This window comes from Populus trichocarpa, chromosome 11 (assembly GCF_000002775.5).
Source record: "Populus trichocarpa isolate Nisqually-1 chromosome 11, P.trichocarpa_v4.1, whole genome shotgun sequence".
Lineage (NCBI taxonomy): Eukaryota > Viridiplantae > Streptophyta > Magnoliopsida > Malpighiales > Salicaceae > Populus > Populus trichocarpa.
Window position 1 is genome coordinate 5947784 of NC_037295.2, and position 16270 is coordinate 5964053.

At 30.7% G+C, this 16270-nt stretch overlaps 1 protein-coding gene across 2 annotated transcripts; it reads left to right on the forward strand.

The window, feature by feature from the left end:
- Positions 1-680: 680 nt before the first annotated feature.
- LOC7472296 (uncharacterized) lies at positions 681-5053 on the forward strand. 2 transcript variants are annotated; one of them, XM_024611607.2, is made up of 8 exons: positions 681-1204; positions 1311-1347; positions 1911-2149; positions 2657-2858; positions 3610-3741; positions 3861-3952; positions 4047-4156; positions 4556-5053. In XM_024611607.2, the coding sequence occupies exons 1-8, from the start codon at positions 827-829 to the stop codon at positions 4599-4601; spliced, it is 1236 nt and encodes a 411-aa protein (XP_024467375.1). In that variant the 5' UTR covers positions 681-826; the 3' UTR covers positions 4602-5053. The 2 variants fall into 2 exon arrangements, with proteins under 2 accessions (XP_024467375.1, XP_024467374.1); XM_024611606.2 differs by having other exon boundaries at positions 683-1204; positions 4803-5053.
- The last annotated feature ends 11217 nt before the right edge of the window (positions 5054-16270 follow it).

The window sequence follows — 16270 nt, forward strand, 5'->3', positions numbered from 1 at the left end:
TGACTTCATCAATTCTATTACAAGAAAAAGAGATATGTTCGCAACTTTCTTCAACATGTTGTTCACCTAGGTCAAACTACCTCCACGTCATCGTTAGTGGGAAATGTCAAAAGATTGGAAGAAATTGACCGATGCGATCTTACCAGCTTCCTTTTCCTATAATAATTAGGAAGAGAAATGTAAAACAAACAATTAAAATTTAAGGTATTTTTATTTTTAAGCATATTATTTGATGTTTATAAGATGCAAATAGCACTGACCCTCTCGTGTGATTACTTATTATACGAGCTCTTCAATTTTAGATTCTGGTGGTGAATCTCTTGTTCAATTTTGGAGTGCTCCGATACTCCAAAAAAAAATAATCTATTTCCCTTTGGAATGGATTTCCATCCAAGCAATTCATAAAATATCGATAGTGTTTCTATCTTTCAACGCCTCCTTCTCCCCTCGTTGGCCTAAAATCGAATAAAGCATATTGATGTGTATTGGAGTAGAAAAATACATAACAAAATGGTTGGAAAAACACTCTAGCTTGGTATAAGATACACCAGGTCCAATTAAAAGAATATCCGGAAGATCCAATCGTCTTATGGGTCTCAAAGAAATAAACATTTAATCGATTGGGCTTTCGCTACACTTGAGACCCAAAATCTAACCTCCAAAGTTAAAAACCCCAAGCCCGCCGGTCCGGTTAATCACATGCTCTGTTACTCCTTCATTATTCACGGTCACCGTCTCAGATTAAAAAAATAAGAAGAAAAATTGCCTAACATCGTCTTCCTCTTTCAACCAATTTGAAGAAAACCCTAACCCTAAAAGTTCAATCATGGCGTCAAGAAAGAAACATTTAGAAGGAATCGCATTACTCTCAATGTACAACGACGACGAAGAAGACGATGATGAAGAAATGGAAGATCTCGAACACCAACCAAACCAATCTAACGACATGGAGCAAGATACTCTGCACGACGATAACGCCATGCTTACCGAAGAATTCCAGGATACAGAAGAAGCAGAAGCAGCTACCGCTAGTCGGAATTCAACTCCCGAAGGAAGTCTTTTAAGGCCTTTGACGCCGCTGCAGCAGCAGCTGCAACAAGGAGGGACTATTAATTTGGAGACGAAGAGAAGTAGTAGTAGGAGAGGGAGACTTGCTATTGTTGATTATGGTCACGATGAAGTTGCCATGTCCCCTGAACCTGAGGTAATTCCTTTGGCTTTTAAGATCGTCTGTCCTTGTACTGGTTTTCTGCTACTTTTCTTGCTATCCTGTTTCTGTTGTGGGATTGACTGGGTTCTTGCTTTTGCAGGAAGGGGAGTTCGAAGAGGAGCTTCAAAGTGCCAATGGTATGCATTGCTCGTATTTTGGCTATTTATGGATCAATCTTTAACCGTTTTGTTTGTAATAAACCATTATAGTTTATTCCCCTGTTGATTGCGTGCAGTTATGCAGTTTGTTTTAAGTGTGATTTTGCTTGTTGCTAATGTGAATTTGTATTATCTGTGTTCAACAATTGTGAAGCTAAAGTGGGATTGAGATCAATGTTGTTGAAATATGTTTGTGATTGTTCTGAAGGAGGAAGTTAGGCCTGTTATTATTGTATAAAGACTTGATAGGACAATTAACATCGTGGCTTATGTCTTTAAGTTAGTGATTTTCCTCTTCTGTTGCATATGATTTGATGGCATTTTACTTTGGAAACAAGTGTTGTTGAGTGTTCTCAGAAATTGATGTAAAGAGGAATGAGTGCGTCTACAGGCAATATAAAGCTCCTGCTCATACTGCATTTTTTTGGACTACTGCTTTGTAATTTGCGTGCGATTACAATGAAATAAGGCAAATTCAAAGTTCTTATTGTTTCATAGTTAGAATGCTCAAGCTGATTATTGGTTAAACATCCATGTAACAGGTGCTATCCAAGAAAAATCTTCTCCAGCAACTGCTCAGATTTTATCTCCTAGTGTTCGAGCAACTCCACAGTCATCTGAACATCTAGAACCATCGCAACCTGGTGAAATAAATGATACCACTAAGGAATCAGAAGCTTTCAATGCTGAAGGTGCTAATGAGGTTCCTGCAGAGGGTGTTGATCTGTTGGATAAATTTCTTTCCCCACCACCTAAAGAGAAGTGCCCAGAGGACCTGCAAGTGAGTTTCTTTTATATCTGTTGTCAATAAGTGCTTTATAAATTTGCTACGTCTGGTGCTTCTGTCAACTTTGTTTACAAAGTACCCCTGTTATAAAATACACTACTTTCTGTGTTTCAAGAGATTTTTTTTCTTTTTTGAGCAAGTGTGAGTTGGGGACATCCTGATTAGGGTTCTATTATTACTTGTTGCTCCTGCCTATCTCGTTTGTTTTAAGTAATTTGGATCTCATTTTACAGTTTGGCTAGTATGTGTAATCTTGGATGATCCTTAGTTGATCTCTTTGTTGGTTTGCTACTGTGAATTATGTTAAAAAATGCCTTGGTTGATCCCTCCTATGTTGTTTGAATTATGGTTAAGGATGCATAATACCTTTCGGAACATAAAATGAACTGTGTGTTTCTTATATTCAGATGATGTAGCTTTAAATTATTGATTTATGATTACAATGCAGCACATTTTACATGCTCTGACTTATTTTCCCCTCTTCATGCTTGTTATTTGCAGAAAAAAATTGATAAATTTCTTGCTTTGAAAAAAATTGGGAGAAGCTTCAATGCAGAAGTCCGCAATAGGAAGGATTATAGGAACCCGGACTTCTTACTGCATGCTGTGAGGTATCAAGATATTGATCAGATAGGGTCTTGCTTCAGTAAAGATGTATTTGACCCTCATGGATACGACCAAAGCGACTACTATCTTGAGATAGGTTATTACCAGTTCTTTCCACAGTTGCATTGCTGTCTTTGACTTGTATTTTCTAATATGGGTTTGGTGTTCCTTTAATTGTGCTTTTAGTTTTGGCTAATTATGAAAACTGTATGTTTTAACTGAAGAAAACTACTGAAGCTTATGTTCTAAAACTGCAAATCTGCAATATTTTGATATGAGGGCTGTCATTTCTTGGTAATGGGAATGAACTAGTGGCTTCTTCTATCTCTTGCTTCAAAAATAGAAAATCATGTGAACTGAGTGCATTGTTAAATACCAGTCACTGAGCCTCTAATTCTTTCCTGTTGTTCATCACATCCTATGTAAATTTTTGCATGTACATGAGATTGCATTTTAATAGGTTCCATGCTTGCCATAACATTTTCATACATCAACCACAAGTCATATCATGAAATGTAACTTTTCATGGAATTTATATATTTTTTTGCGTACATTCATTGGATGTTTAAGTTTGTTTGTTTCCCTAATAAACAAATAGACTTGCATTTCTGGTTTGGTAGAAGAATTACTCTTAATAGGGCCTGTGGGTATGCCTTTATTTGTAATTGAAAAGCTTTCTTTGCTGAATCAATTTTTCTAGTGGCCGGTTGTTTTTCAAAGCTATCTTTTGAAGCCCTAATGTTTTTGCAATTAAGGTCGTCTTTTTGTTGAACATAATTTCCTGGCAATGACCTTTAGTGTTTTTGTATAATTTCCTGGCAATGACCTTTAGTGTTTTTGTAAATCAGAGGCTGATATGAGGCGTGAAAGGGAGAGGAAGGAGCAAGAGCTAAAGAGAAGTCCAAAGGTTGAATTTGTTTCAGGGGGAACTCAGCCTGGAGTGGTTGTACCTCCAACAAAGTTCAGTTTGCCTATTCCAGGTTTAAAAAAGATTTTGACTGTAGACATTGATTTTATGAGATATTTTTTCTTTGTGGCATCTCACTGTTGTATTTCGTAATGGTCTCCTTAACTTGAGATTATCTTTCTGGTGTTTCAGTTGTCACTGCTAGTGGGACACATTCATCTGCAAATGCAGCCGATGCAGCTCCCCGCGAGGGTAGACAGAACAAGAAGTCAAAATGGGATAAGGTTAATCTCTGCATGCATCTCATACATGTAAACTTATGGTTGCGCTGATGTTGAGGAACTGGCATTTTTGTTGGACTACTCTATTTGCTTTCAGGTGGATGGTGATGGAAGGAATCCTTTACCAGCTGGTGGACATGATTCTTTAGCTGCTGCAGCAGCTCTGTTATCCGCAGCTAATGTTGGTTCTGGATACACGGGTTTTGTGTAAGTTCCATTAGATCCTTTAAACAATTTATTCCTGTTCATATTTCATTCAGCACCTTTCCCCTCACCTCTATGTCCTTGAGTTTCTGTTTAAGTGCTTTGATTTGATCACAGTATTGAGGTGATTAGGATTGCTTTGATTATTGTACATAGATAGTAATTGGATTAGAAGAACAGCCAGCCCTTGCAGGGGAGTGAGTTTTCTGGTGTTTTTAGTATTAAGAATAAAAGTTTGGAATGAACTGTTTATGGTGAGAAATTTATAATGTTATATTTGGTTACTTTGAGCAAGATTTATTATTTAAAGCTTTCAGGAAAACAAAAAATAAAAAAAAATCTAATTCCTTAAACCTCTTAAGAATATGGGTATTCTTAGATAGCTATTGGCGATCATGACAGGATTCCATATGCTACTAAACAGCCACAGAATACTCCAGCTATGTGACTTGGGGAGCAGAATGCTGTTTGTCCGTTCAATATCCTCACTAGGGTCCCACAGATTTCTCATTGCATACATTAATACAAAAAAGGAACACGGCTATAATGTGCAAATTCACAGACTGACTAGAACTTTCTTAGCCGTGTCCGACTTCTAAGTTAAAGATATTGATGATGCATAGTGATCCATTTTCATCCTGGATGGCAGGCAGCAGAAACGGCGAGAGGCAGAAGAAAAAAGATCTGGAGAAAGGAAGTTGGAAAGAAGATCTTGAGCACTCCTGCGGAGAATTCACTACTATACCATTCATGGGATGGACAAATTTGCTCGAGGCAACATAGCTTTGTTCTTGTTCACATGCTAATTTTTATAAAAGAAAACTGTGTTTAGTTAAAGATAATTTTTGTAATTTTCAGCTTGAAGTTGAAATGTAATATAGCTTATAGCATGAGTTCGAATTTCCTTTGCTTGCTGCGCACGTGAATGTGATCAGCTGAAATTTCAGTTTTGACTGCTTTTTGCAAAGAGCAACAGGAGGTATATAGCATGGTTGCATGGTACCCCGTTACTAACCTATGGCTGGAATGACTTTTCCTATATTTGGCCGATTTCTTTCGCAATCCAAATCAACTGTCTACAGGTGATGTAATTGGGGCGCAGCTGTGCTGTGCTGTGCTGTGCGGTGTATAAAGGGGAGGTTTTTGCTCTCCAGCTTTCCTCCTCTTTCTGGCAGGGCTCGACTCTAGTCTAAATTAAAGCCAAATTGGCAGAAAGCAAACACTCGACAAGAAAACTGGTCATTAAAAAGTGATTCTTTTGGAATGAGCAGGAATAAGCACTCATGATGAAACCCTTTATTTCAAGTCAGAATCATCCTTTACATTTACACTCCAAAGTTCAAGCCGAAATGAATCCCTTGGTGAAATGGCTCAAAAGGAGGCATGGCATGACCGTTTACATGCTTCTCATTCGGTCTTTTCTTCCTCATTTCATTTTTCTTTGCCCATTATCATAGCCACCGGGGGGTGGGGGCATTTTATTGTATTCACGTAATCTTATTAGTGATTTTTTAGATTTATCTTAAAAAAATACAAATACAAAGAGGAGAGAATATAAACCCATGATCCTCGACCTTAAAAAAACAGAGAAAAGATGATGAAGAATATCTTTATTTATGATTTTTTTATAAAAATATACATAAAAATTAATTAATAGGATATCATTAATTACTTCTGCTCATTAGCATCATAAAATTTCTCATAAAAAAACCCGGCCACTAGACCAAATTATTCTTGCCTCCATTCATTTCTCGGATACATGAAAGCTTTTATTTCATTATAGCATGATTTCATAAATCTAGTTCCATTGAAATACGATGTTTGGTTATTTGAGTCTAGTCATTGCATTCTTAGTTTGAGATTCGCAGTCAACATTACTCGGCTAAAGGAACACCTTGTTACATTTTTAGCTCCTATTAGATTATTACCCCTGCTAAGTTGCGAGTCTAATAATTTTTTTAACGTAAAAGAATTATATAAATGTTGTTAATATGTTTTTTTAGCAAAAAAAAATTTAATTATTTACAGATTAATTTGATATGATTTGGTTGATTTAATAGATTAATCCAAATAACTGATAAAAATATAATTTGACTTAAAAAAAATAGAACATCGTTTTTAAAATATTGAAATGACAACATATTACATCGATTCAGATCAACTCGGATTAACCTATCAAATTTGTTACCCAAGTCATGAGACCCTGATAACCCTATAGAAAAAATAAATAAAAAACAATAAACCCAATTATTAATTAATCCAATGTTGAATGATGAAATTAAAAAATAAGTTGAGTCAACTTTGGTTAACCTGTCAAACATGGATCATAAGACCGAGATAACCCCATAAAAAACAAATCAAAACAAATTATGAAACTTGACTCCTAACTACCCTAATGTTGAAGAGTGCAATTTAAAAAAAAAACACAAAAAACCATCTGATTCAACCCGAGACAATTGATCAAACTCGCGATCCGAGTCATGAGACCATAATAACCTCATAGAATGCAAACCGAAACAAATTATGGAGCCTAATTCTTAATCAATCTAATATTGAAGGATAACATAAAAAAAATTAAGAAAAGAACAAAAAAACCCGAGTTAATTAGCTTAACTGTGTGATTCAGGTTGTAAAACCGTGATAACCTCATAAAAAGCAAAAAAATAATAATTATAAATTCTAATTCTCAATTAACCCAATTTTGAAGGATTAAATTAAAAAAATCAAATAAAAAAGGACAAAAAAATAACCCGAGTAACTAGAGTTAATCTACCAAACCCGAGTTAGGAGATCGGGATAACCCCATAGAAAGTGAATCAAAAAAATTATAAAGTCTGATTCCCAATCAATCCAACATTGAATGATGAAATTGAAAAAAATAATAAAAAATGGACAAAATAATAAGCCGAGTCAACACAACTAACTTGCAAAACTCGCGATCCTGATCATAAGACCGGGATAACTTTATAAAAAATAAATTAAAACAAATTATAAAGCTCTATAACCAGTGAATCCAATACTAGAGAATGAAAATAAAAAAAAAAGTCCTACAAAACTATAAGGACCAAAATGAAAAAATTCTGGGCTTTTCACTGTTCATTTAATATCTTCGTTGAAAAAGCAAAGCTCTTAATTTTTAGAATGTATCAATACCATGATTCCTTTCAAGTCAAACAGGTGTGCGTGAAAGTGGAACACATCTCGTTTACATGGGATCTTGATCCTTTTTTTCAAGAAGAATTCTGAGCATCTTGGCCTTTCATTAAAATGTCCAGTGAATCTGAATCCAAGGAACAACTTTTATGTTTTTGAGCATCGATTTTGTAACCAGCTGATGCTCGTACGTTGATCACAGGAAATTCTTGAGCCGACTCCTAGAATGTGCTTTTGCTTTTATAGCAGAAAAACATCTCACAGAATGACCGACTGTTGAACATGTATTAGAAGCTAGAAATATAACAATGTCACACTCCACCAAACAATGGAGAGCTTCAAAGAACATGCACTGACTGTCCAGAAAGAATATTCTACATTACCTTTCAAGCTTTGAACGTGATTTTATTCTCACCGTAGTTTCAAAAATACAGATCCAACGTCTATATTTAAATGCAAAAGTTTTGAGGTTTTAGTTGACAAGTTGATAAATTTTTTTGAGTGTCAAATATTTAATAATGTTTATCACCTTGAAGATATTGTGAGAAAATATGAAGTGAAGCCTGATTATCATCTTAAAATAATTATTAATTAAAAGGAGAAGGTGGGTGCAAATTGTACGAGTAGTGGGTGTATATATGTATGCTTCTTTGGTATCCCGTAGCAATTACACTTATTTTGATCTTAATATTGTTATATAATTAAATCATGCAGGTTTAATAGAGGTTATTATATGATTAAGGTTTTTTTATATGAATATATGATTAGGTTTAATTAATGCATATATGGTAGGTTAACTAAAAAGCAAGGATGAAAAGAAAAACTTATTTTTCATGGATGATTTATTTATGGTCATAAATAATATTAGATAATATATCTATTTCAATTATTCATGTTTAATTATCCTTGAGAAAACATAAAAACCTTTTTCTCTCTATATTTTTATATTAAGCCGAATCAGAATTTTTATTTTCATAATTGATTTCATTCATTTCATCAATGTTCTAAGTTTTCTTTACTTAGCTTAGACCATAAACAAAACCCTCATTTTAATTACTTAACTTGTACATTGCATATTAGTTGATTTCACCAAATTAACATATTTCGTCCTTTTTTACTTGATTTGGTTTAGGTCCTGTTTGTTTGTTGAAAAGTAGTTTTTTTTTTTTAAAATAAATTTCAGAAAAGTGAATTTTGGGAAAGTGAATTATTTTCCGATGTTTGGTAGTATAATGAAAAATAAGTTGGAAAACACTTTCCAGTGTTTGGTTATGTCATGGAAAATGAGTTGAAAAATAACTTATTAATGTTTTATTTTTTTTCTGGAAAATAACTTATTAATGTTTTATTTTTTTTCAAGTTTATTAAAATAATGAGGAACAAATCTTACAAATTAAAAAGTTGAGTGAGAATGAAATTGAAAAAAAAAATATAATTTCATAAATTATCTCAAATAAAATAAATAATAATCAAAATAATAGAGATCAAATCTAACAAATAAAAAAATTGAAAGATGAAGAAATTAAAATAATAATAATTACCATTTCATAAATTATTTCAAATAAAATAAATAACAATCAAAAGAATGAGGATCAAATTTGATAGATAAAAAATTTCAATTAAAAAATAATAAGGAAAAAGCAAATAACAATTATAAAAATGAGGACTAAAGTTAATATAAAAATTAAATTCTAAGGGATGAAATTGAAAAAAAATATTCAAAACAAAATATATATAACAATCAAAAGTTTGAGGACCAAATTTGATATAATCAGTAAATAATATGACATTTCTAATTTTTTCACAACTTCCGGAAAGTGTTTCCGCCCAAAATAAAAGGAAAATACTTTCCTGAAAACCAAGCCAAATTTTCCTTTAACTGGAAAGTGTTTTCCATTGACCAACTTTCCTAATGACAAACAACACAGGAAAGTTTGAAAAGTGATTTTCAGGAAACCACTTTCCATCAAACAAACACCCGCTTAATCTAAATGTAAATAGCTTGTCTTGATTGAGTAACTAAGTTCTAATATGTGTATATGTAAAGGACAATACTCTTACTTTCTAACTAAGTTTTCTGATGTGACCTAGTCAACTTAGTCAATTCAAAAACAATTCGGCCAACTAATAAAAAATGTTTGAGATTGAAATTGAGAAAACAATGAAAAATAGAAAAAAAAAAAACCTTCCAATTTGACTTCTTACCTAATCTGAGTTTAAAATTAAACTATGAAAGAGTTGGCTCAATATGACCTAGTCAATGTGGTTGGTCCAAAAGTAACCTGAATAATTATTAAAAGAAATTTGAGGATGAAATTGAGGAAAAGAAAAGGAGAAATGAAAACGAAAAAAAATGAGGGCATTTGCTTTATTTTTAGTAGCTATTTGGCCCGTGTTTCGCCTCGAGTCATGCTTTTTTTATATACAAAAAAACTTGGATATACAGGCTATTTCGATATTTCTTTTACATAAAAAATTCAAAGTATAAATAAAAAAAACTATGCAAGAATCTAATCAAATAAATCGATAATCATCTACATAAAAGAGAAATTGAAAAAACTGAGAGATGAGTATAGATCAAGATTTTTGATCCTGCTAAATGAGACGTTTACCTGTTTGTTTCTAATAATTTTTTTTATTAAAGTCAATAAAAGATAATATAGATAGAAACACATACGAAACTGTTTGACTAAAATAAAAGAAAAAAATATTATACAAGGCTGAACATATTAGAAATATTATTTTATAAAATAAATCTCATATGTGTAAAATTAAAAAATTATTTAAAATTTAAATACAAACAAAAAAATTAAAAAAAATTAAAAAAATGCTTGCAAAACCCATGGCCTAAGCTATAACACCGGGATAAACCGATAGAGAAAAAAATTTGAAGATAACCACAAAACCAATCTTAAAAAAATAATGTAGAATGATAAATCATAAAAGAAAATGGAAAAAAAATAATTCTAGACTGCATTAACTTTTCAAACTTATTTTTCGTGTCATTAGATCAGAAACATCACAAATAAAAAAACCACGAAACTCAATCCTCAACAAATCAACCACTGAAGGATGAAGAATTGGAGGGTTAATTGAAAAGAAAAAAACTCTAACAAAAGGAAAAAAGATATCGAAAGAATGAAGGCTCAAATGAAGAAAAAAAAACAACATAAACTTTGATTAAATGATGAAATTAAAAACCAATAAAAGTTTAACAAAAGAGCCAAGGAAAAAAACAAGAAATCAAAAGAATAAGGACCGGATTGAAAAATAATAATATATGATAAATTATAATTTAAGGACTAAATTGAAAACATAAAAAACTTTTATAAAAGGGTCAATGACAAAAATAAAAAATAAAAAATATAAAGATTGAAATTGAGAAATCAAAAGAAAAAAAGGATAGTTGTGCACTTTCTCTAGAAGAAAAAGAAAAGAAGGAAGGAAAAAAAATCACCCATCAACCGTCGTCACGTGCAACATCATAAGAAAAAGGACTTGATGGTGGTTCTAAAAACATGGCGGAAGGGAGGTTTGTCCACCTGATGACGTCGCACACACCACCCAAATGGTGTGGACGCCACCTATATGTTGGTGTGTAATAAGCACGTATCGGCAACATTTTCAAATAAAAAAACATTTTTTCAACTTAAAAATAACATAATGCCCTTTATGATCCTAAGAGTTACAAAAATAAAAACAGTGTGAAAGGGCACAAATGCCCCTAGAAGCATGCCTTGTTTTTTTTTTTTTTTGTCTTTTGTAAGGGTCAAATATATTTTTACTGTACCATAAGAAGCGAAAAAAGAAAAAAACCCTTAATCAACAATTCTTTTTTTTTTTATTTTAGGGTAAATAAGTATTTTTACTATTTAATTTTTAAAAAAAATAGCTTATAACCCTTGGTCATCAGTTATAGATTTTGTTGCTCTTGGGATAAATTCATTATTTCTCTGTACAAATTTTTTTTAAAAAAAGATTAACATAATTTCGAACAATTTCTTAAAGACAAATAGACAATAAACCTCTAGAAAAAAACCAAATTATCTCTACCCTTAAAGCTTTTATTTTTCCACTCAAGAATAAAATAATAATTTACAAAAAATTATATCTAGTACTCAAGTGAAAAACTCACACAAGAGTAGGATTTTATAAGACTAATGATGGACTTGTGATATTAAGGAAGTGGCAAAGAAAAAACAAAAAGAACAAATTGCAGCTACAGATGCGACCATGGAGATTACAAAAAAATCTAACATTACTTGTTTGTCAACATGTAACATAGCTCAAACCCAAAAAACAAATAGTACAAAAAATTTGGAAACTAGTAGCAGTGTTGCTGTTGCCTGTTGGTGGAGGGAGGGCCTTCCTAGAAAAGGCTAAAAGGAAATTTATTTACATTACAAGAGCGTGTTTGACAGTGTGATTGCGGGTGCTTTTTAAATAACTTTTCGTGCTAAAATGCATGCCAATGATGTTTTTTCATTTTTTAAAAATCATTTTTGACATCAGCACATCAAAACGATCCAAAACATACAAATCATATTAAATTTTAGTAAAAAAAAAAAAATTTAAATTTTTTAGCAACGCAGCCGCAGCCACGTTCCCAAACATTCCCATGAATTGAAAGTTGGCTGAGGTCAGGTGGTGGTGGATTATTTGATAGTTTGGGGTGTCGGTTTTTGTATTTTAAAAGTATTTAAATTTTTTTGTTAATATTAAAAATAATTTTTAAAAAAATAAAAAAAATATGTTAATATATATTTTCTAAAATTTTATTTTTAAAAAATCATTACAAAACTTTTAAACACAGAAGTAAATAAGAAAGAGGAGCAGTGAAAAAAGTGAAAATTTACCTGTAAACAGAAAGAAAGAAGGAAAAAAGGGAGCTCACATTTCTAAGAATTTTTTATTTTTTTTTTGTCTTTGCATAGAAATAGAGACGTTACAGATTCGTACCCTGCAGACTCTGTTTATTATAAATCACTAGTTTTACTGTTTCAGGTACAAGAGCTCCTGGGTAAAATTGGAAAGAGGTGAGTGTCATTTTGTTGTCTTGTATTGTAATTTTACAATGCAGTCTCTATAGTATTACAAAACTAATTAATTAATCCACATACTCTTAAGAACTATTTATTTAATCCCTTTATTTTTAAATATGTTAATGACTCAGTATTTTCATCATTTTTTTATTTTCTAATTTATTTTGGTATCTCCCATCTTAAGAAATAAAATATGGAAAGAATTATTATAACTTGGTCCCTATAGTTCAATAAAATCAATTAACTAGTCCTCGGGATTTTAGAAACTACATATTTAATCTATTTATTTTTAAATCCATTTTTAAATTAATTATTTTCATTATTTTATGTCCTTTTCAATGTATTTTTATTTTTAATTTTAGGAAATAGGAAGGAGAGAAAAAGAAAAAAGAAGTAGATAGGATGATAAGATTGATGAGAAAAAACAAATTGAAACAAAATACTACTAAATTAAGTATAGTTAACCCCCGTCAAATGAATATTTAATTAATTTTTATATTACATGAATTAATTATTTTATTTGATAAATTACAAAGACTAGGTTATTATTAACTTAAAAGGAAAGAGAATTAGTTGATTAAAGCTGGTCAAAGAATTATTTAATTATTTTATTACCATAGAGATTAATTGATTAGTTATCTTAAACAACAAGGACAAATTTATAAACATTAACTGCATTTTTCTTAGATTTTCTTTATTTAAAATTAATAAATCAAGAATTTATCAAGTTAGAATCGTGAATTTAATGTTCACCAAGACATAGTTCATGGTAGACATGAACAATAAATTTACCAACTATCCTTACAAAAAAAAAAAAAAAAGGTAGGCTAATAACTAGGAGCAGGATTGTCCTTACAATTGAATGATTTTGGCTTTTTAAAATTGGTCAGGAAAAAAACATAAATTTTTCTTTCTATGGAAAGAAATTAAATTATCATATTACCCTTGGAGTTAGGAAAACATTTAACTGATAGTAAGGGCTTCTTTTGTCTTTTCATGTTTATAACTACAATTAAAAGACCAACTTACCCTTTGAGTTTATTTTTTTAAGCCTAGGGTCAAAGGGTATTTTAATTATTTTGTAATTGGCCTTTTTATTGTTTTTGGGGTGGGGTAAGGGTATTCTGGTCTTTTAAAAAATAAAAAGTAAATAAAAAAAATGATGACATGTGTTGAGAACATGTCAGCCACTCCACTGTCTTCGGACAACGTATACAACTGATTCCAGCAACAACAAAAAATCATTCCAGGGTTGATTCAGCTTTATCTCGGCGTCACTTTCATGAATATGTGGCGCGTGCACCGATAAGAACTCTAGCTTGTCACTGGCGGACTTTTCTTCTTTTTTTTTCTTCTCTTTCCTCTCTCTTCCTCGGTCTTTGCGCCCTACCACTAGAGTTTTCAAGTCAACCCCTAAACTTCTATTTCTTTTTTATTCTTTCAGTTATGATATTTTTTTTGAAATATTTCATTGAATTAGATTTTTGTTTCGATTTCATCATCATTCAATTTTGCTTTGTCAAATTTAGTTTCCATTCTTTTAAGTACTATTTTTTTGTAATTTAAGATAATTTTTAAATTATATTTTTTGTTTTGCAATTCCACCCTCTGTAAATTTTTTTCCTAATAGAATTCATCCTCATTGTTTTGATTGTTGTTTTTTTTTTGCAAAATTTTTAAATTTGATATTTTTTTTACCCAATTTAATTTTCAACATCTAATTCTTCAAATTTAGATTTCACGGGTTACAAGCTTTGGGAATTAACCCGGCTTCATAAGGTTTGCCTAAGATTGCTTTTTTTTTCTTTTCATTTTTTAAGGTGATGTTTTTTCGATTTAATCCATCAATATTTATTTAATTGGAGATTAAGCTCTTTTTTTCTTTTTCCATACTTTCTATGACCTTAGTTTTATCGTTTTATTTATTTATTTATGTTACCTCATGTCTTTTATTTGTTTTATTTGTTAAATTTATGTTTTAAATAAATTTTATTGTTGAATTAAACAGAATTAATTTATTGAACACTTCATTTTGTTTTGTTCTATTTACTTTTCCAAGATGTTACTATAGCGACCCATGTGACTTATTCTTATGTCATCGTCCAAAATGATATAATTGGGTTTGAACCGTCTCAATAAGCTCTTTTTGTTATGGGTGATGTTCACAATGGAGTGACGGTGAGTTTCTATCAATCGTTTTCTTTTATTTTCCTTCCGGGTATAATATTGGTGGCTCATTCATTTTGGTTAATTGTTGCCAGATTTTTTTTTACGGTTCATCTGTTATCATTGCCTATTGTTTAAATAAGATTATTAAACTACCCATAATTTATCATGATTAACAAACTACTTAATAACATAATTAATAATCACAAACCTATTATAAATGGACATAATAACTAAAAAAAAGTTTATAAAAATATAAAAAGCAAATTGATATAGCATAAAGACATTTTCTAGCAAGTCATTTCAAATCTTATAAACTTCTCATTTACTTCACACAACATGACTATTTTCTTCTTTATTTCTTTCTTTATTTTTTTTTACGATTAAATCTCATTAATTAAGTTAAAAGATTTAATAAGCCATCAAAGAAATCATATGACCCACAACTGTAAAACTGGTTTAGCCCAATGAGTCAATTCAGAGGCTAGGACCTAGGACTTGACCTATCAGGCCTCTAAACAGTATCTTAAAATAAAGTCAACTAGAAGTTGACTTAGTTGACCTAATGAGTCAACCTGTGACTTGGTTAAAACTTGATTAGACTTAAAAAAAAGTTTTTCTTCAAACAACGTCATTTTAACTTTTTTTTAAAATAAAAAGTAAAACAACACTAATTTTTATTGATTGAAGTTAATCTATCAAATTTACAACCTGAACCTTAAGCCAAAATATGGACTAAAGTAGATTGAGTAACTTTGTTATGACCAAAGTCCAATGTAAATAAAGCATAATAAGTTAAACTCCACATAAAATCAAAATAACTCAATTCATAAAATAAAATAAAAAATTGAAACAACTCAAGCAACAACAAGTTATTATGAAATATAGACCATATAAAAGAAAACATCAAACATAAATAAAGAAATTACCATATACTTCTAGAAAATTGAAAGGACATGTGGAGTCTCACCAATCTAAATGACTATTTTCTTGCCTATAACCTTGTAAACTTGAAATTAAAATTGAACTTAGCTTCTTGTGATTTTGCCTATAATATGCAAATTATACAATTTAGTTTAATATTTGCATTTCAATCCTAAGATTTGAGAGAAGAAAAAAAAAATTGCTAGATAACAACTAAGGATAGAGAAAGTTGTCATTTATTACATTCCAACGATTAAAAAACATTGTTCTTAGTGTTAGTAAGTTTCGTTTCACAAGATGTTTTTTGCACCTTATCTTGTTAGGAAAGGTAGACTGGCCTTTAGGATTATTTTTTTTAAATCAAGACAAAGTTTGTATTTTGCTTTTACCAATTAAACATTGTTCTAATGTTATATATTGGTTCATTGATGTTTATGAGATGTTTTTCTAGTGTTTTTGTGTCTTAAAGGAGAGGGGATTTTCTGGTGATTCTCAACCACCAAAGATGGTCAAAGGTGAAACTAGTAGGTAACCAATTCTTTTTAAATAAAAAAATATTAGGCCTAGTTGTAAGGCCCCATGCCTATGCACCATACCTAGTTTTTTATATAACTGAACTTTATTTTTAAAAATATGTTTTGTCTATTCTAATTCATTTCCGTTATTGTTTACTTAAAAAAAAATTAATTTTAACAAATAAATTCAATAAATATAATTGAGTAAATGTCTCATGCTATTGGATTAAATATATTGATTTGTATTTATCTTTTATTTTTCCAATTTCGCTTTTAGTTATTATAAATGATTTTTTTCCCATTAATTTACACAGATG

What these genes read in the sequence shown, in the direction of transcription:
- LOC7472296 (XM_024611606.2), top strand. Translation starts at nt 827, where the DNA reads ATGGCGTCAAGAAAGAAACATTTAGAAGGAATCGCATTACTCTCAATG. An exon ending in GGAGCTTCAAAGTGCCAATG is followed by an intron (nt 1,348 to 1,910) that starts GTATGCATTGCT and finishes TCCATGTAACAG; the next exon opens with GTGCTATCCAAGAAAAATCT. An exon ending in CGACTACTATCTTGAGATAG is followed by an intron (nt 2,859 to 3,609) that starts GTTATTACCAGT and finishes TTTGTAAATCAG; the next exon opens with AGGCTGATATGAGGCGTGAA.